Genomic DNA, 22,385 nt, shown 5'->3' with positions numbered 1-22,385 from the left:
AGTAGGTCCTTGTTTGTTTGGTCTAATTGAAATCTTTTATTGTGGAGTTCATTTCTTAGTAATGCCATTTCTGTTCTTCTTAGAATGCGTTTGGTTGAAGTGGTATTGATGTGGAATTTCAATTTGAAACAATTTGGTCTTATATTTAGGTCTCGACATTGGCATAGGAAAGGTATGTCACTTAGTATTCTTGCTCTTCGTACTTCTAACTTTTCGTAAGTCCTGGTTAGTTGGTAGATGTCCTCCCCGTAGAGGTATGATATTTGTTTTCGTAGATTCTCGCGGGTGTCTGTATGTGTAGGTCTAGAGTCTCGGGTTTCTTCCCGCGTTCCTTTCATCTTCAGAAAGTTGTGGCGACGTTTCGACGAAATCCCATCCGTCATCATCAGGCCGGAGTATTCCTCCTGCTGCTTTCAGGAGCAATGCGTGGTCTGTCTGTTCCTTTCCTTCTAACTGCCGGTGGGGCTGTGTTCCGACTGGGTGGAGGCGTGGCTGCTTTCTGATTGGGTGGGGGTGTCTTCCGACTGGGTGGAGGCGTGGTTTTCTTCTGATTGAGTGGAGGCGTGGCTGTCTTCTGATTGGGTGGATGTGTGGTTGTCTTCCGATTGGTTGGAGGCGTGGCTGTCTTCTGATTGGGTGGGGTGTGTTCTGAATGGGTGGGGTTTTTTGTTGTGTCGTAATATCCTGAGTGTTGTGATTTGGTGTCTTGAGGAGTGGGCTGTGTAGTGGCCTCCAGAGCTTTGGCTTGGCTCCGAGTTCGAGGACCCGCCATGCATCTCTGGTATGGGTCAGTCAGGTTCGTGTGTGCGTTCTTCTACTTGGGTGATAGCACTTTTGCTTGACTTGTTCTATCTTCTGTGTGGGAGAGTTTTTGTTCTGGGTGTGGATGAGTCTTGCTGGGGCTGGTGGCAAAATCGCCAAAATAGAACATCTCAATAGCAGAATAATCAGAGAAGCCATTGAAATAGAAAAACACCCAGACAGTATGAACAAGCGAGACGACACCTCCCGCCTACATGCCATTTGGAAACCAGCATTGATAGACAAACAAATTTCAGCAAACAAGGATTTAAAAAACCAACAAACAACCCCAAATGCCACCAGCCCCAGCAAGACTCATCCACACCCAGAACAAAAACTCTCCCACACAGAAGATAGAACAAGTCAAGCAAAAGTGCTATCACCCAAGCAGAAGAACGCACACACGAACCTGACTGACCCATACCAGAGATGCATGGCGGGTCCTCGAACTCGGAGCCAAGCCAAAGCTCTGGAGGCCACTACACAGCCCACTCCTCAAGACACCAAATCACAACACTCAGGATATTACGACACAACAAAAAACCCCACCCATTCAGAACACACCCCACCCAATCAGAAGACAGCCACGCCTCCAACCAATCGGAAGACAACCACACATCCACCCAATCAGAAGACAGCCACGCCTCCACTCAATCAGAAGAAAACCACGCCTCCACCCAGTCGGAAGACACCCCCACCCAATCAGAAAGCAGCCACGCCTCCACCCAGTCGGAACACAGCCCCACCGGCAGTTAGAAGGAAAGGAACAGACAGACCACGCATTGCTCCTGAAAGCAGCAGGAGGAATACTCCGGCCTGATGATGACGGATGGGATTTCGTCGAAACGTCGCCACAACTTTCTGAAGATGAAAGGAACGCGGGAAGAAACCCGAGACTCTAGACCTACACATACAGACACCCGCGAGAATCTACGAAAACATATATATATATATATATATATATATATATATATATATATATATATATATATATATATATATATATATATATATATATATATATATATACACACATATACATACACATATATATATGACACTAATTATATATAGCTACTTTTCTGCTCCAGCCTCCCCAAACTTACAGATTGTAGTGTCTCTCTCTCTCTCTCTCTCTCTCTCTCTCTCTCTCTCTCTCTCTCTGTGTGTGTGTGTGTGTGTGTGTGTGTGTGTATAGACACAAACACACACACACACACAGAGACTAAAATCTGTAAGTTTGGGGAGGCTGGAGCAGAAAAGTAGCTAAGGCCCTGATTGGATCTCCATTGTATTTAAACTGCCCACAGCTTGCTGGGAAGTGCTACAATCTGTAAGTTTGGGGAGGCTGGAGCAGAAAAGTAGCTAAGGCCCTGATTGGATCTCCATTGTATTTATTTTTATTTTTATTTTTTACAAGTTTCATTGATTTTCTGATATTACATTCACATATTTGAAAAGCAACGTGGTGGCTGGGTAGTAGTAACTCAATTACATACAGATATCATTAGTACAGATTTCAAATTGCCACCATAAACATTTCCTCTCTTTTTCCCTTCATATATACTGTCTATTTGTAGATTTAAGGAGAAGTTTCATCCTATCAATCACATAGAAAATAACTTTCTTACATATATCCATAGTTTTTAGTTTAGACATATTCTAATTATTTTAACTATAGAACTAACACCAAAAAATGATGTCCTTATCATCATGGGGGATTGGAATGCTAAAGTAGGAAGCCAAAAGATAACCGGAATAACAGGCAAGTTTGGCCTTGGAGTACAAAATGAAGCAGGGCACAGGCTGATAGAATTTTGTCAAGAGAATACGATGGTCATAGCAAACACCCTTTTCCAACAACCCAAGAGACGGCTCTACACATGGACATCACCAGACGGTCAACACAGAAATCAGATTGACTATGTACTCTGCAGCCAAAGATGGAGAAGCTCTATACAGTCAATAAAAACAAGACCAGGAGCTGACTGTGGCTCAGACCATGAGCTTCTTGTTGCAAAGTTTAAGCTTAAACTGAAGAAAGTAGGGAAAAGCACTAGGCCAGTCAGGTATGAATTAAATCATATCCCTGTTGAATATACAGTAGAGGTGACAAATAGATTTAAGGAATTAGATCTGATAGACAGGGTGCCTGAAGAACTATGGACAGAGGTTCGCAACATTGTACAAGAGGTAGCAACCAAAACCATCCCAAAGAAAAAGAAATGCAAGAAAGCAAAATGGCTGTCTGAGGAAGCTTTGCAAATAGCTGAGGAAAGGAGGGAAGCAAAAGGCAAGGGAGAAAAAGAAAGATACGCCCAATTGAATGCACAATTCCAGAGAATAGCTAGAAGAGATAAGAATGCCTTCTTAAATGAACAGTGCAAAGAAATAGAAGAAAACAATAGAATAGGGAGGACCAGAGATCTTTTCAAGAAAATTGGAGAGATGAAGGGAACGTTCAATGCAAAAATGGGCATGATAAAGGACCAAAATGGCAGGGACCTAACAGAGGCAGAAGAGATTAAGAAGAGGTGGCAAAATTACACAGAAGAACTATACAAGAATGAGCTTAACGTCCCTGATAATCACAATGAGGTGGTCACTGACCTCGAGCCAGACATCCTAGAATGTGAAGTGAAGTGGGCCTTAGAAAAGCTGAGCAACAACAAAGCTAGTGGAGGTGACAGTATTCCAGCTGAGCTATTCAAAATCTTAAAAGACGATGCAGTAAAAGTGCTACACTCAATTTGCCAGCAAATTTGGAAAACTCAACAGTGGCCACAGGATTGGAAAAGATCAGTTTACATTCCAATTCCAAAGAAAGGCAGTGCCAAAGAATGTTCAAACTATCGCACCATTGCACTCATTTCTCATGCTAGTAAAGTTATGCTTAAAATCCTACAAGCTAGACTCCAGCTGTATGTGGATCGAGAACTACCAGAAGTACAGGCAGGATTTCAAAGAGGCAGAGGAACTAGAGATCAAATTGCCAACATACGCTGGATCATGGAAAAAGCTAGAGAGTTCCAGAAAAACATCTACTTCTGCTTCATTGACTATGCTAAAGCCTTTGATTGTGTGGATCATAACAAACTGTGGCAAGTTCTTAAAGAGATGGGAGTACCAGAACATCTTATTTGTCTCTTGAGAAACCTATATGCCGGCCAAGAAGCAACAGTGAGAACTGGACACGGAACCACTGATTGGTTCAAAATTGGGAAAGGAGTCCGGCAAGGCTGTATACTGTCGCCTTGCCTATTTAACTTATATGCAGAGCACATCATGAGAAAGGCAGGGCTAGATGAATCAAAAGTTGGAATTAAGATTGCTGGAAGAAATATCAACAACCTAAGATATGCAGATTATACCACTCTAATGGCAGAAAGTGAAGAGGAACTGAAGAGTCTCTTGTTGCGAGTGAAGAAGGAGAGTGCAAAAGTTGGGTTGAAACTAAACATTAAGAAAACTAAGATCATGGCATCCGGCCCTCTTAATTCCTGGCAAATAGATGGGGAAGAAATGGAGGTAGTGACAGATTTTATTTTCCTGGGCTCCAAGATCACTGCAGATGGGGACTGTAGTCAAGAAATTAAAAGACGCTTGCTCCTAGGGAGGAAAGCCATGGCAAATCTAGACAGCACACTAAAAAGCAGAGACATCACCCTGTCAACAAAAGTGCGTATAGTCAAGGCTATGGTCTTCCCAGTTGCAATGTATGGCAGTGAAAGTTGGACCATAAGAAAGGCTGAGCGCAAAAGAATTGAGGCCTTTGAACTCTGGTGCTGGAGAAGACTCCTGCGAGTCCCTTGGACTGCAAGGCGATCAAACCGGTCAGTCCTAGAGGAGATCAACCCTGACTGCTCTTTAGAAGGCCAGATCCTGAAGCTAAAACTCAAATACTTTGGCCACCTAATGAGGAGGAAGGACTCACTGGAGAAGAGCGTAATGCTGGGAAAGATTGAGGGCAATAGAAGAAGGGGACGACAGAGAATGAGGTGGCTGGATGGAGTCACTGAAGCAGTAGGCGTGAGCTTAACTGGACTCCAGAAGATGGTAGAGGACAGGAAGGCCTGGAGGAACATTGTCCATAGGGTCGCGATGGGTCGGACACGACTTCGCAACTAACAACAACAACAACAATTATTTTAACATACAATCTTTTAGACAATCAATGACCTAATAGATTTTTCAATTTTAATTTCCACTAACATTTAGATTTAACATTTGATATTTATCATTCCCAACATTTTTAACATACTTCCAATTCATCTATCACCAATCCTCACAAAATCTAATATTCAAAATACACATCCCATTTACTTAACTTCTCACCCTCTATGTCAACAAATTAAGGATACAATATGATATCCTTTCCTTTTTGCTAATTTTCAGTTGTTTTTTTAAGTAGTAATCAAAATTTATTTTTATTTCAGTATTTAATACTTCCTCTCTTCCTCCTTGTATCTGCTATCTCTTGCTTAAACTGATATTTTTTGTTTTTAACATTCTATATAGACCTATTTATTACTTTCAACAATAAATAGGTTTTTAGCTTGTCTACATTATTCACCTTTACATGACCTTTATGCACAAATCAATAGTGGGTCGTCTCTTTATTCTTCCATATCGACGTAGTTGTTATGAATTGTTTGTCTTCTCATCCAACTGTTCTTTTTCTAGATCCTATAGTTCCTTCTGAGTTGTATAAGAAACCTTTTCCTTTTTCCAAGTTGTCAATGCCTTTTCTGGATTTTCAAATATCAATTTTGGGTTAATAGTAGATTCTTCTGTCATTGTACTTGAATGTTTCATTTTTTTCTATTGTATATTGTATAGATGATTCTTTAGTTGTGGCCAAAGTTTGGGTTTTCATATCTAGGCTGTCTTCTTGTTCCTTCACATAGCCTCTTTGTATTTCATTGGTTGTAGTAAGAATTTGGATTAGTGTTTTTAACATAGCGAGAGTTTGTTGATCTTCATTCATAAATAAATTTTGTTCCTGGTCTTCTTCCATATTGGTATTTTAAGCTAAAGGCTTTACACTTAGAAAATTCAAAAGAGAATTTTTTTTCTAGGTAAGGAACACAAAGCCTTTCACAGCTGTTGTTTCAAAGTTCTCAAGGTTATGTATCTTATCTATTTCCCTGGGCAGTCAGCCAGGCCCCTTTTAAAGTTTCCCTTTGAGTCCCAAAGTTGTCTTAATCTTTTCAGTTTTTCTTTTTCTTTTTTTCATAAGAAAGAATCCAGATTTCCAACAGAAGTAGACAATGAAAAATAAGAAATAAAAAATCTTTTAGTCACATGCTTTGAGAAATAAAGTTCCAATTGGGATTCAGTTACTTTTTCAACGTTTAAAACACCCCTGGGTATTTAGTCGCCGCTCTTTCTGGAGGGAGGGCAAAAGTTCCCCTTCCCTCAACGCAGGGAGAAAAATGCTTAGCAGCTTAAGGAGGTACAGAAAGTAATTAGGGTGTAAAAGAGGTATATCTCATCCAGTCTCTTCCGCGCTGCTTTAAGAGTTGCCTGGTGAAAAATGTGACTTCGGCTGTTCACAACCTAGGGACAAGCCATAATGGCCAGTCCTTTCGTCCGTGGGTTTGGAGGGATCGCCAGGTCTAATGGGGGAGTTGCGGCTCTCCCGCAATCCAGCGAGTGCCCCTCCTTGATGGTTGCCTCTTCGGGGCGACTTTTGGCCCTTTTCAGGGCCCCCCAGCGATGCGAAACTGGACGGGGGAGAGAGAGCAAGTCTCTCAGCCATTCATAGCGGCTGCGTGACAAACCAGAAGTCCTGGATCCCCATTGTATTTAAACTGCCCAGAGCTTGCTGGGAAGTGCTACAGTCTGTAAGTTTGGGGAGGCTGGAGCACAAAAGTAGCGGCCTGTATGCGTAACGGCGCACAAATTATATAACGGAAAAAGAACAGCGGTACATTCAGGGCAAGTGCTTCTCAGACTCCTTGTATCTAAGAATGTCTGGCTTAGTTCAGTGCAACACTTGTTTTGCAGCTGTCTTTCACAGTAATCTTTTCAAACTTGGAAACTGTCCTATCTGTAAACAAATCACTAGTCTACAAGGATAGATTACTTATCTAGGGTCTGTAATCTGTGCTCTTCAGGCAGAAATTAGGTCTCCAGTTCAGCCCTTCTACTCTATTGAGCCTCCGCGCTATCAGCCCCCTCTACCACAAAGTTCCTGCAGGAGAAGGGCAGTGTGGACAACCGTGGGATCTGGCAGGGTGAAAGCTGTGAACCATAAACACAAAGCTTTCGCTGTGTCCCTGAACAACAGATACAGTGCCCTTCCTGACCTTAATAGGGACATTAAGGAGACAGGTAAAGGTATCTGTGATGATAACTCAAATAAGCAGGGGATCGTGGTTCGAGGCGAAGAACTTGTTTTTGACAGCGAGAAGTGCGAATCAGGTATTACACATCAGTCATGCAAGAACAGAAAGGCATCCAAAAAGAGAAGCCACCTTCTGGTTGGTGATTCAATTATAAGGGATGTAAATTTAGGAAAGGACACAGAGGTTTCAAAAGAGGTCAGGTGTCTTCCAGGTGCTACTGCCAGTAGGAACAAGAAGCGTATTTCTAAAATAATCAAGAATGCCAGCAAGGATTGTGATGTGGAGGCTATTGTACATCTTGGCACTAACGATCTGTCCCAAAAATATGTACTCTGTGCAAAATGATTTCCAGAGCTTGGGGCAGGAACTTAGCAGAATAGGCTGTAGGCTTACCTTTTCAGAGGTTTTACCAGTGTATAAGGAGCAAAATGGAAAAGGCCAGTGTATAGCAGAATTTAATATGTGGCTAAAGGAGTGGTGTAAAGGGGAAGGCTTTGGATATATTAGTCACAATGTCTGTAGCTGGTCCAATGAAAAAATGTACAAAGAGATGGGTTGCATCCATCAAAGAAAGGGACTGAGTTACTCGGCTACACCCCAAGGTTCTCAAGGAACTGGCAGATGTGATCTCAGAACCACTGAACTATATTTTTCAAAGATCCTGGAGCATAGAGGAACTACCAGAGGACTGGAAAAGAGCTGATGTAGTTCCCATCTTCAAAAAAGGGAAAAAAATGGATCCAGGAAACTACAGACCTATCAGCCTGACCTCAATACCTGGGAAGATTCTGGAAAACATAATCAAACAACGAATCAGCGAGTACCTAGAGGCAAACAAAGTCATTACTAAAAGCCAACATGGGTTTGTCAAAAACAGATCATGCCAGACAAATCTTACTGCATTCTTTGACCAAGTAACAAAATTAGTGGATCAGAGGAATGCTGTGGATATAATTTACTTGGACTTCAGTAAGGCATTTGATAAAGTAGACCACAACCTACTACATGATAACAGAAAAATGTGGGTTAGACAGCATTACCACCAGATGGATTCGTAGCTGGCTGACTGGCCGTACTCAGCGTGTGGTCCTCAATGGAACTGCATCTACATGGAGGGAAGTGTGTAGTGGGGTGCCCCAGGGCTCTGTTCTGGGCCCAGTGCGCTTCAACATCTTCATCAATGGTTTGGATGAGGGGATAGATGGGGAACTCATCAAATTTGCAGATGACACCAAGCTGGCAGGAATAGCCAACACTCCAGAAGACAGGCTTAAAATACAGAAGGATCTGGACAGACCTGAACACTGGGCGCTATCTAACAAAATGAAATTCAATGGTGAAAAAAGTAAGGTTCTACATTTAGGCAAGAAAAACCAAATGTACAGGTATAGTATAGTGGGTACCTTGCTCAATAGTAGTAACTGTGAGAGGGATCTTGGAGTCCTAGTGGACAATCACTTCAATATGAGCCAGCAGTGTGCTGCAGCTGCCAAAAAAAGCCAACACAGTGCTAGGCTGCATTAACAGAGGGATAGAATCAAGATCAAGTGAAGTACTAATATCACTTTACAATACTGCATCCAGTTTTAGTCACCACGATGTAAAAAAGATGTTCAGACTCTAGAAAGAGTACAGAGAAGAGCAACAAAGATGATTAGGGGACTGGAGGCTAAAACATATAAGGAACGGCTGCTGCAATTGGGTATGTCTAGTTTAATGAAGAGAAGGACGACGGGGGGTGGACATGATAGCAGTGTTCCAATATCTCAGGGGCTGCCACAAAGATGAGGGAGTCAAGCTATTCTCCAAAGCGCCTGAAGGCAGGACAAGAAGCAATGTATGGAAACTAATCAAGTAGAGAAGCAACCTAGAACTAAAGAGAAACTTCCTGACAGAACAATTAACCAGTGGAACAACCTGCCTCCTGAAGCGGTGAATGCTCCAACACTGGAAGTTTTTAAGAAGAGACTGGACAGCCATTTGTCCAGGGGGGTGTGGGGGCCTAAAACTTTCAACATCCCTGATTTGTTCTAAGGCCATACGCCAAAGATATTGTTGTCTATTATTATCTGCTTTAGGGCAGGAGCTCTGTATTTCTTTTTAAGGAGCTTGTACCTTGGGTGAATCTCTTTTACAATCTTTGATGGCTTTGTGGGAACCTCATCAGGAAGAAGCCCTCCGTCATTGAGAAGTTCCAAGATATCTGGTTTGTTCATAAATGATATCCTTATAATATTGTTGTCTTTATCTGCTTCAGGACAGAAAGTGAATATTTCTTTTTAAGGTACCTGTACCTTGGATCATGATCGATCATGATCTGCATATTTGCAAGTATCTCAACAGGAACACACCCTCTTTCAACTTCAAGTTTCACGATATCTAGAACCGACTCTCCGAGGTTCTCACTTGCTGTCTTGCTTTTGTAATAACTGTCAAAGATAGGCCCGAGCTCTTCCAAGTATTCATTCACAATTCTCTTTGGTTTGTCAGGCAGATAGCTAATAATCCAATCGGCAAATGTGTTGATGACGGATTTGGTCTTGTCCCAAAGACTCTTAGGTGCATCCTGTATGACAGGAACTGACTCATCAAGTAATGGTTTTTGTAGGGCTATTAAGTAGAGCAATCAACTCAGCCTTTCTGAGTTTATACACCAATCCTTGTTGTTTTGCAACAGCACGGAGTTCGTGAATAGCTTTGTTATCCATTTTTATTGTAGGTATAAAATTATTTTTAAGGTAAATTCACTTTTACCTTTTTGTATAAATATTTTATTGATTTTTTATTTTCACAAACAAGTGCTCAATAAACAACGTGATGACTGAGTCCATTAATACAGGGCTTTTCAACCAGTGGTACGTGAGCACCTGGCTGGTGGTATGCGGCGTCGCCTTCCTCCCCCCCGCCTCCCCCCCGCTCCGCTCCTTCCCAGCTTACTTGCTGCCGGAAAACATGCTGCTTGGTGGTGGCCTGCAGGAACCCTACCAAGGGCGCACGAAGAGCGCAGGCGCAGAGCGAGGCCCCACCCTCCCCAGGGACTCATTGTGCAGCAACCGTATTGAACTCTTCTCGCGCGGGATCCGTGTCGTCCTTCCCCCCGTCTTCTTCAGAAGCAAGCGCGAGCCTGAAGGGGACAGAACCATCCACTCCCTTGGCAGGTAGGTGTTTGAAACCACTCGCGTCATGGCCCTCAGCGCCAACCTCAGAACCGCCTCCTCCCTCTTTCCCCCCTTCTCTCTCTCTCTGTTGCGGCCTCACTCTCTTCCATCTTCTTTTCCTCTTCCTCCCCCCCCCTGAGCTTGCGATACCCCTCATGGCCCTCACGTTGCCTCCCGGGGCTCGAGACTTTTCCCCCTCTCCTCTTCCCGAGGTGCCTGGCTTTACGGAGGGGAAAGCAAAGCGGCCAGATGGTGCGCGCCCTCCCTGAGGACTCATCCCATGGCAGCAGGTGGGAATCAAGGCCCATGTTTGTTTTGCTGATGCACACCAGGCGAAGCCATCAGAACGTGGGTGTGGAGGGAAAAACGCGCCCGCCTGACTCCCTCCCCCCCCTGTTGGCAACTCCGTACAGCTGGCCTCGACCTCTGCCGATGGGCTCCAGTCCACGGAGAGCTCCCAGCGGGAGGAAGGAAGGGACAAAGAGGGAAGAAGGAGGGACAGAGGAAGGAAGGAAGGAAGGGACAAAGAGGGAGGGAAGGAAGGAAAGAAGAAATGATGAAACCCCAGATGTGGGGCAAGCCAGGGAAAGAGTGTGTGTGTGTGTGTGTGTGTGTGTGAGTGTGAAATCCCTGGCTGCAATTTCTGTGGAAGATTTCCTGCTTGCAAAAAGGAAAGGAACAAAGAGGGAGGAAAGGAAGGAAGAAAGGAAGGAAAGAAGAAAGGTAGGGACAGTGGGAGGGAAGGAAGGAAGGGACAAAGAAGGATGGAAGAAAAGGAAAGAAGGAAGGGACAATGGGAGAGAGGGAGGGAAGAAGGGCAACCACCCCAGTCCCACCCCCCTCCACCAGAGACCCATGGATTTCCCCCCCACAGGCACCCTGCGACCTGAGTGATGAGCTCTCCCCCCCACGGCCATTGACTTGCTTGTCAAAAATTTGCAAAAGGTGATCACATGACCCTGGGACACTGTGACCGTCATAAGTATGAATCAGTTGCCAAGCATCCAAATGTAAATCACATGACCCTGGGAATGCTGCAACAGTCATAAGTGTGAAAAATGGTCATAAGTCACTTTTTTCAGTGCCGTTGTAACTTCGAACAGTCACTAAGCAAATTGTTGTAAGTCAAGGACTACCTGTAGTTTATCACTTTTTCCTCTTTTTTTGTCAAGTTTTTGACACCTTGCTGGGCAACTGGTGGTACTCGGATATTGCCTTATCCTAAAAAGTGGTACAATAGGTGAAAAGGTTGAAAAGCCCTGCATTAATAATTTGGTGATGCATCTAAGTTTTTCCAACTAAGTCCAGTGTTACACCCACCAGTACATCCTCTCTTCTTCTGGTAATAACAATTTTTCCACATTAGGCAAATACAATTATTATTGTTAGTAAACATACAATTGCGTATCAACATTTATTACATTTTTCTAATAATAATAATATCAGCTTAATATATCTTTCCTAGCCAAAGCATATCTTAATTGCATTTGCACTCAATTTCCACATATGTAACCCATATCCTATTTTTGCTTTTTTTCCAATTTTAGTTTCCCATCCATGTTCAAAGTATCCAATCATTTATAATTTCAAACCAAGTTATATTTGGGCAACCAAAAGCATCCCTTATTCAAAGTTCTTAACATATTCTTATTTCCCTTTTCATAGCAAGATATAATATTCTGATTACAAATCCTAACTATCTAGTTATGATAATACTTCTATTTCTAGCAATCTATTCTTAACCATATTTAAACCTCTAATCAATAATATAGCATCCCCTCTAATAGGTCAAAGGTTCTGTTTCCTTCAGTCTTACTTTAGCTTTCTTTCTTTGCCGACTAACTTTCCAAGTTAGTGCATTTGGATCATCAAATAATTCTTCCTCTATTTTTATATATATTATTTGGAACAAGATAAACAATTTGGTTAAAATGCTTTTGGAAGAGCTAGCCCATTGATATTCATTAAACCGCCTCCCTCCTTCTCTGGTTCCCCATGGTTCTGTTAACGACTTTGTCTTCCATTCCATCGGCTCTCCTTTCTTGTCATCCAGTATGTTTTGAAACCTTTTCCGTTTCCAATATTATCATTATATCTTCTGAGTTTTCATTTATCTGAGTCTGGTAGTTTATTTCCTCCTTTAAATTATCAATGTTTGCATCAACATTCTCTAGTTTTCCTTCTATTTTCTGGGTTGCTGGTTCCTTCTCTAGTTGTCTTCTGAGTTTGTAGATTTGAGTTAGAAAATTGTTCTTTTATCTCCTTTGTGTTATTAGTAACCTGTTCAGAAGCTAGAATAATTGTTTTTTTGTATTAATTTCAGCATGGAGAGAATTTCTTTCTGTGTTTCATCAGTATTTTCTTTGTGATATAGCAAGTTAAGGCTGCTGGGAACAGATGTTAAAGATGATTTTTTACTATTTAATGCTGAGTATGAAACATCAATTTTATTTTATTTTATTTTAGCTTTATAAGTAGCCTTTATAGATTTATCCAACCGACTGTCCGTTCCTGAATCTACCCTAAGCAGATATAGGTAAAGTTCAATTTTTTTCTGTCCAATAAGAAATATATCCTTTCTGTCCAGGAAGAAAAAAAGAATCATTGAGGGTTGTTTAACAGCCAAAATTTATAATCCCAAGTGTTCCATATATTTCTTCTACAAAAAAAAAATCTAGAATACAGTTCTGGAAGTCAGTATTTATGTTCAAAATTCAGACAGGCCACGTTTAATATGTTTATCATCTCTGCCACATAGATAAGCAGCCCCCAAGGTTGTTCCTTTTTTTTCAACTGTATTTTTCAATAATAAAATAGTTTCAAGGCCAGTCAAAACCTTACCTAGTTCTGGGCTTCAAGCCAAATTTCTTTTAGGCATAAATAAGTTGTAGTGCCCCTTCATGGATTACTGCCTTGTTGTGGTGAAGGGGCTTGCGTAATTCAATGAAGCTATGAGCTATGCCATGCAGGGCCACCCAAGACGGACAGGTCATAGCAGAGAGTTCTGACAAAACGTGATCCACTGGAGAAGGAAATGGCAACCCACTCCAGTATCTTTGCCATGAAAACCCTATGGAGACTACCAAAAGGCAAAACGATATGACGCTGGAAGATGAGCCCCTCAGGTCGGAAGGCGTCCAATATGCTACTGGGGAAGAGCAGAGGGCTAGTACTAGTAGCGCCAGAAAGAATGAAGCGACTGGGCCAAAGCCGAAAGGACGCTCAGCTGTGGATGTGTCTGGTGGTGAAAGGAAAGTCCGATGCTGTAAAGATTTTTTCTCCATAGGAACCTGGAATGTAAGATCCATGAATCAAGGCAAGCTGGACGTGGTCAAACAAGAGATGACAAGACTGAACATCGACATCTTAGAAATCAGTGAACTAAAATGGACAGGAATGGGTGAATTTAATTCAGATGACCATCAGGTATACTACTGTGGGCAAGAATCCCTCAGAAGAAATGGAGTAGCCTTCATAGTCAATAAAAGAGTAGGAAAAGCAATACTGGGATACAATCCTCAAAATGACAGAATGATCTCAGTTCGAATCCAAGGCAAACCATTCAATATCACAGTAGTCCACGTCTATGCCCCAACCACCAGTGCTGAAGAGGATGAAATTGACTGCTTCAATGAAGCCCTACAGCACCTTTTAGAATTAACACCAAAAATAATGTCCTTATCATAATGGGGGATTGGAATGCAAAAGTAGGAAGCCAAAAGATAACCGGAATAACAGGCAAGTTTGGCCTTGGAGTACAAAATGAAGGAGGTCACAGGCTGATAGAATTTTGTCAAGAGAATACGATGGTCATAGCAAACACTCTTTTCCAACAACCCAAGAGACGGCTCTACACATGGACATCATCAGACGGTCAACACAAAAATCAGATTGACTATATGCTCTGCAGGTAAAGATGGAGAAGCTCTATACAGTCAGTAAAAACAAGACCAGGAGCTGACTGTGGCTCAGACCATGAGCTTCTCATTGCAAAGTTTAGGCTTAAACTGAAGAAAGTAGGGAAAAGCAGTAGGCCACTCAGGTATGAATTAAATCATATCCCTGTTGAATATACCGTAGAGGTGACAGATTTAAGGAATTAGATCTGATAGACAGTGCCTGAAGAACTATGGACAGAGGTTCGCAACATTGTACAACAGGTAGCAACCAAAACCATCCCAAAGAAAAAGAAATGCAAGAAAGCAAAATGGCTGTCTGAGGAAGCTTTGCAAATAGCTGAGGACAGGAGGGAAGCAAAAGGCAAGGGAGAAAAAGAAAGATACGCCCAATTGAATGCAGAATTCCAGAGAATAGCTAGAAGAGATAAGAATGCCTTCTTAAATGAACAGTGCAAAGAAATAGAAGAAAACAATAGAATAGGGAGGACCAGAGATCTCTTCAAGAAAATTGGAGAGATGAAGGGAACGTTTCATGCAAAAATGGGCATGATAAAGGACCAAAATGGCAGGGACCTAACAGAGGCAGAAGAGATTAAGAAGAGGTGGCAAAATTACACAGAAGAACTATACAAGAACAAGCTTAACATCCCTGATAACCATGATGAGATGGTCACTGACCTCGAGCCAGACATCCTAGAATGTGAAGTGAAGTGGGCCTTAGAAAGGCTGAGCAACAACAAAGCTAGTGGAGGTGACAGTATTCCAGCTGAGCTATTCAAAATCTTAAAAGATGATGCAGTAAAAGTGCTAGACTCAATTTGCCAGCAAATTTGGAAAACTCAACAGTGGCCACAGGATTGGAAAAGATCAGTTTACATTCCAATTCCAAAGAAAGGCAGTGCCAAAGAATGTTCAAACTATCGCACCATTGCACTCATTTCACATGCCAGTAAAGTTATGCTTAAAATCCTACAAGCTAGACTCCAGCAGTATTTTGGATCGAGAACTACCAGCAGTACAGGAAGGATTTTGAAGAGGCAGAGGAACTAGAGATCAAATTGCCAACATACGCTGGATCATGGAGAAAGCTAGAGAGTTCCAGAAAAACATCTACTTCTGCTTCATTGACTATGCTAAAGCCTTTGATTGTGTGGATCATAACAAACTCTGGCAAGATCTTAAAGAGATGGGCATACCAGACCATCTTATTTGTCTCTTGAGAAACCTATATGTGGGCCAAGAAGCAACAGTGAGAACTGGACACGGAACCACTGATTGGTTCAGAATTGGGAAAGGAGTCCGGCAAGGCTGTATACTGTCGCCCTGCCTATTTAACTTATATGCAGAGCACATCATGAGAAAGGCAGGGCTAGATGAATCAAAAGTTGGAATTAAGATTGCCGGAAGAAATATCAACAACCTAAGATATGCAGATGATACTACTCTAATGGCAGAAAGCAAAGAAGAACTAAAGAGCCTCTTGTTGCGGGTGAAGAAGGAGAGTGCAAAAGTTGGGTTGAAACTTAACATTAAGAAAACCAAGATCATGGCATCCGGCCCTCTCAATTCCTGGCAAATAGATGGTGAAGAAATGGAGGTAGTGACAGATTTTATTTTCCTGGGCTCCAAGGTCACTGCAGATGGGGACTGTAGCCAAGAAATTAAAAGACGCTTGCTCCTTGGGAGGAAAGCCATGACAAATCTAGACAGCAAACTAAAAAGCAGAGACATCACCCTGTCAACAAAAGTACGTATAGTCAAGGCTATGGTCTTCCCAGTTGCAATGTATGGCTGTGAAAGCTGGACCATAAGAAAGGCTGAGTGCCAAAGAATTGAGGCCTTTGAACTATGGTGCTGGAGAAGACTCCTGCGAGTCCCTTGGACTGCAAGGTGATCAAACCGGTCAGTCCTAGAGGAGATCAACCCTGACTGCTCTTTAGAAGGCCAGATCCTGAAGCTAAAACTCAAATACTTTGGCCACCTAATGAGAAGGAAGGACTCACTGGAGAAGTGCCTAATGCTGGGAAAGATTGAGGGCAATAGAAGAATGGGACGACAGAGAATGAGGTGGCTGGATGGAGTCACTGAAGCAGTAGGCGTGAGCTTAAATGGACTCCAGAAGATTGTAGAGGACAGGAAGGCCTGGAGGAACGTTGACCATAGGGTCGCGATGGGTCGGACACGACTTAGCAGCTAACAACAACAAAGTTGTAGTGCTGTAATCCACCACTAGATGTCATCAACGCCACTTCCCAGTTTTTAGATCCAGAACATATTGTTAAACTTTTCAAGTCTTTTTCTTTACAAAAAATAAAAATGTCTTAAAAACACTTTTAGTCTCCAAATTTTCAAGCTGTAAGTATATTTTATTTCCAGATAGGTCTTATAGGTTCGCCAGTATCCCCAAGTATTAATTCACTGCTTTTGTTTTCTGAGGGAGTGGGGCGGAAATTCCCTTTCCCTCTTTCATTGTGGGGAGTGCTTTGGGCAACTTTTCAGGAAGAGGTCTCAAAATCATAAAGAAAGGATCAGGTCTCACCCAGTTTCATCCACGTTGCTGTAAAGTTGCTTGGTGGTGCTTATTGACTTCAGTAGTGCACAACTTAGGGCTGGCTGCATGAATACAGCCAGTCTTTCCCCCGCCAGTTTGGAGGACTTCCTCGGATCAAACGGGGGGGGCTGCCACACACACACACACACACACACACACACACACACGATCAACGAGCTTCCCCTCCTCGCTTGCTGCCTCTACGGGGTGACTTTCGACCCTTTCCAGGGTCCCCCAGCGGGGCGAAACCAGATGCGAGATCCCACCCCGAAGCCCACTTTTACCTTTTGAGGCTCTACTATTTATACTATTCGACTGAGGATTTGTAATGCTTGAGCGCGTGAGTGTCCCAGAAAAGCCTTCCAGGGTCTACTGATGTACTCAATAAAGTTTTACATTAAGAATTCAAAAAGCCTCGAAGGTGTTTACTTGGCTGGGTTCATCAGTCAGAACCTTGACAATGTGCTGGTTGCACCAAGCTGGCCACGGCAAGTTGTCCCATTCCGCTTGGGGGGCTACACTGTCCTCACGTTCTTTCCTATTCTCCTTATGAGGGCCGCTGGGTGTTGGCCATGGCTTCAAGTCACCCGCTTCGGCTTTGGTTTTAGGTGTTCCAAAATATTTCCTAGGGGCCACAAAGCTCCAGCCGTGGTCTTGTAACATCTGCTCTGGGTCCCAATCTTGGACTGCCAGCCCTTGACCACCACCACTTCTTCCGCAGAGGCCCTGGTCATAAGTCACCAGCTCAAACATTTTCAACTCACTGGCCGCTGACTTCAGGCCCTGTTGCAGCATTGCTGCTCAGCCTCAGTCCTCATGGCACCGCCCAGTCTCTGCTGTTAGCCTCTCATCGCCACCACCCTCAGTCTCACCTGCGGGGCTCCACTCCACGTCCCAGCATCAAATGCTACTGCCATCACCTTCAGCAACATTTGTCCTCAGTCTCAACTGTGGGGCTTCACTCCACGCTTCTGGAGCAAGCTGCAGATCCAACCTTGGCCAGCTCCAGTACCAGCTTCAGCTCCATCTCCACAGCCTGACCCTTGTCGCTGCCGCCAATGCCATCACTACCTTTGGTCCTACCCCTGCAGTCAAGCCACAGCTCTGGTTCAGGTCCCAGCTCTGGTTCCGGGTGCCCTCTGATACCTGTGCCTTCAGGTTCACAGTGCTGTTGCTGCCAAACAGCTGATCATATGTGCTGCTGAACAGCTGAACTAAACGCCATATTTTAATCTGATCTCAGCTGGAGAACTTCTTGGAATATTATTTTATTGTTTATTATTTTTAATTTAATTTAATTTAATTTAATTTAATTTTTATTTGAAATTTATTTGCTGTTCATGTCGTGTCCAACAATTCTGGGTGCCTTACAACATAAAAACATTAAAAAACATTAAAATCATGAATTATAAAATAACACAGCAAATAACAATACCAATAATAATAATAGAGTTGGAAGGGACCTTGGAGGTCTTCTAGTCCAACCCCCTGCTCAGGCAGGAAACCCTATACCATTTCAGACAAATGGTTGTTCAGTCTCTTCTTAAAAACTTCCAGTGTTGGAGCATTCAAAACTTCTGGAGGCAGGTTGTTCCACTGATTAATTGTTGTAACTGTCAGGAAATTTCTCCTTAGTTCTAGGTTGCATCTCTCTTTGATTAGTTTCCATCCATTGCTTCTTGTCCTGCCCTCAGGTGCTTTGGAGAATAGCTTGACTCCCTCTTCTCAACCCCTGAGATATTGGAACACTGCTGTCATGTCACCCCTAGTCCTTCTTTTCATTAAACTAGGCATACCCAATTCCAGCAACCATTCCTTATATGTTTTAGCCTCCAGTCCCCTAATCATCTTTGTTGCTCTTTTCTGTACTCTTTCTAGAGTCTCAACATCTTTTTTACATTGTGAGGACCAAAACTGGATGCAGTATTCCAAGTGTGGCCTTACCAAGGCATTATAAAGTGGTATTAACACTTCATTTGATCTTGATTCTATCCCTCTGTTAATGCAGCCTAGCACTGTGTTGGCTTATTTGGCAGCTGCAGCACACTGCTGGCTCATATTTAAGTGATTGTCCACTAGGACTCTGAGATCCCTCTCACAGTTACTACTACTGAGCAAGGTACCCACTATACTGTACCTCTGTATTTGGTTTTTCTTGCCTAAATGTAGAACCTTACTTTTTTCACCATTGAATTCCATTTTGTTAGATAGCGCCCAATGTTCAAGTCTGTCAAGATCCTTCTGTAACTTAAGCCTGTCTTCTGTAGTGTTGGCTATTCCTGCCAGCTTGGTGTCATCTGCAAATTTGATGAGTTCCCCATCTATCCCCTCATCCAAACCATTGATGAAGATGTTGAAGCGCACTGGGCCCAGAACAGAGCCCTGGGGCACCCCACTACACACTTCCCTCCATGTTGATGCGGTTTCATTGAGGACCACATGCTGAGTACGGCCGGGCAGCCAGCTACGAATCCATCTGGTGGTGATGCTGTCTAACCCACATTTTTCTATGTTATCATGTAGTAGGTTGTGGACTACTTTATCAAATGCCTTAATGAAGTCCAAGTAAATTAACACAAAAATCATTAACGCAAGATGGCAAATGAGGGAGCTGGATACATAGGGGAGGGAGGTGGGATTAGATATTAATTAGGTCACCACCTCCAGCATGAAGCTTCCGCACTGAGTTTCCAAACCATCTGGCAGAGCCAGGTCTTAAGGCTTTTACGAAAAGTCTAGAGGGTGGGAACCAGTCTCACCTCAGGGGGTAGGATGTTCCAGAGGGCAGGAGCCATGGCAGAGAAGATTTTTCTGGATTCTGCCAGCTGAAATTCCTTGGCTGATGGGATTTTATTATTTATTTATATTTATTTATTTATAAATATTATAGGCCGCCTGTCTTACCTCAAGGTAACTCTGGTTGACTTACAATCATCCGTAGTATGCCCCCGCTGCTGACACGGGTGGGGCGGGCCATTCCCATGGGGTGAGACAGTTACATTTTGGATTCCCAACCTCATGTTTACAAAGTAAAATACATTGTAGGAAAGACTAAAATAGTAGTTCTCATTATGAAAACAGTTCAGAGAATGGGCAGAGAGAAATAGAAGGCTATTTCTCAATTGCCTTCCTTCACCATTTGTAATTTTGTTCCTGCTGCATATTTCCCCCACTATTACACTGGCAAGAGAAAAAAGTCAAGGAACTGGTACATGACTTGAAATAGCATTTCCATGCATTCTTCCTGCCCCCAAGATTTATATAAAAGATAGATTTTTAGTTGGAAAATAGAATTATATCTAAAAATTTGTACGATAATTTTGTATAGACCACTTCTGTAAGAGATCTCTCTGTTTTGAAAGTGACTTATAGGAGTGATTGTCTGCTGCCAATTCAATAATTTTTGTTCATGTATTGTTGCCCTTTTGTGTAAAACCTTATTATTAAATGTCCATTATTATCTTTTTGCAGTGGGCAGATCAAGCTGGCAGATTTTGGTCTTGCCCGACTTTACAGTTCAGAAGAAAGGTAAGATGTTTAAGACGCCTGTAGACATGACTTTAGATCAGAGGTGTCAAACTGCCTGCCCACGGGCCGGACACGTCATCTGGAAGCCATGCCCACCCCATTGCCAGCAATGGCAAAACTGTCCCGATACGTTGCATGACGTCATGTGACGTCGCAAGTTTGACATGTCTGCTTTAGATATTTTATGCATAATACACCAGGATGGACTTTTGTACAAACCTTATTGAATTCACTTGCAGGGTCTAGGATAATTAACCATGGCCACATAGCTGTGCCCACTTCACCGCGGGCCCCCCACCACAGCTGACCCATCTTGCCTGCAAATGGTCCGCCGGCACTCCTCCAACGCACCCTCCTCCTGGGCAATTTGCTGAAGGATACTTGTCCCTGGCCAATCCACAGCACAGGACAAGTAACGGTGCATCCCTGCTCTGCCTTCCCATTGGACGCCATCAACGATAAATGCCCCCAATGGGTTGGCTGCGGTAGGGGGTGAAGTGGGCATAGCCATGTACCTGTAGTTAATTGTCCCATTTCACACTTGCATACAAGCGTATAGGAATTCTCTTTGTTGTCTCTCTTTTTGAGTCTGGTGTTAATGAGTGAGCTGATTGCACTGTCGTTACCTGTTTATTGCCTGGTAATTTTGTTTCTGTTTCGGACTTATAACTAAATTTATAGCTTACTTATAACACACCTCAGTGTTGAAATTGATTTGAAGCCATTAGGCAAATTATTCTAAGCTTTAGATCCCTGACCATAAAAGCAATGATTTTCCTAATTTTGTTTAAAACTAAAACCAAAGATAAAGCATTGACCTATCTTTCTCTGCCAATGAAGGTATCCTCCTTGATCTCCTGATACAGGTGAAACTCGAAAAATTAGAATATCGTGCAAAAGTTCATTTATTTCAGTAATGCAACTTAAAAGTGGAAACTAATATATGAGATAGACTCATTACATACAAAGCAAGATATTTCAAGCCGTGATTTGTCATAATTGTGATGATTATGGCGTACAGCTCATGAAAACCCCAAATCCACAATCTCAGAAAATTAGAATATTACATGCAATCAATAAAACAAGGAGTGTAAATAGAACAATATCGGACCTCTGAAAAGTATAAGCATGCGTATGTACTCAGTACTTGGTTTGGGCCCCTTTTGCAGCAATTACTGCCTCAATGCAGCGTGGCATGGAAGCTATCAGCCTGTTCTGTACCAGCCTGCTACCGGCCCTGCAGCAAAAGCAGGGACAACCCCTTTACAAACGGCAAGAGGCTGGAATAAAGCCTGCCAAATTTATTCACATAAAACAGAGCAAGACAAGACACCAACCATGAAACAGGAGCTAAGAAACAGGAACTATCCAAGCGGTTGCCTTCAGCAAACCAGCCCTCCCACACATTCCCCTTAAATACAGTTCAGGGCGTGGCCTCTCTCTGCCTCCTTCCGAGGTGCCCCATTGCCTTCCTCTGTTTACTCCTGATTGACTGCCTCCTGCGTCGGGCGTCCTTGAACAGGGCCAGCTGTGGGTCATCTTCATCCACGCTGTCAGGCTCACACAGCTGGGTCTGCGTCGTGACCAGATGAGAGGGGCCTGGCTGGGGGCTCTCATCAAGCTGTCCAATCCCCTCAGCAAGCTCTTCAACACCCCCCTCCTCCTCCTCTGAGTCGTCCGACCCAACTGCCGAACCCACAGGCTGACCGCAGGGCCCTTCCCCCGGGTCTGCCGATCCGGATGCGGTCAAGACGGAAATTGTTCATGAAAAGCGGTCACCAACGCAGGGGCATGAACGGCGGTCGCGTCTTCCCAAGTGAAGTCCTCTGGTCCGTAACCCTTCCATTCAATCAGGTACTGGAAACGACCTTTCAGCCAACGGGAATCCCTGATGCTGGCGACCTCATACTCGGGGGTGCTGCCTCCATCACGAGGTCCTGATGGGGGAGGTTCCGCTCAGCGGAGTGGACAGGCCGGTTGCTCGGGGACCAACAGAGACTGATGAAAAACTGGGTGCACGCACAGGGAACGTGGCAGAGTTAAGCGATAGGCGATCGGATTGATGACAGCCTCGACTGGGAACGGTCCTAAATATCGG

At 43.3% G+C, this 22,385-nt stretch overlaps 1 protein-coding gene across 1 annotated transcript in view; it reads left to right on the top strand.

Annotated features, from left to right (window-relative positions):
- Positions 1-22,385, top strand: part of LOC308676564 (cyclin-dependent kinase 12-like) — a 175,625-nt gene that overhangs the window by 117,343 nt on the left and 35,897 nt on the right. The window contains exon 7 of the mRNA XM_081342441.1: positions 20,231-20,287. Within this exon, the coding sequence (XP_081198567.1) occupies positions 20,231-20,287 (57 nt within the window). The remainder of the gene's footprint in view (positions 1-20,230; positions 20,288-22,385) is intronic.

This window comes from Vipera berus, assembly GCF_964194415.1.
Source record: "Vipera berus genome assembly, chromosome: W".
NCBI lineage: Eukaryota > Metazoa > Chordata > Lepidosauria > Squamata > Viperidae > Vipera > Vipera berus.
The sequence above is the reverse complement of the archived record's forward strand: the minus strand, read 5'-3'. Positions and strand labels throughout refer to the sequence as shown.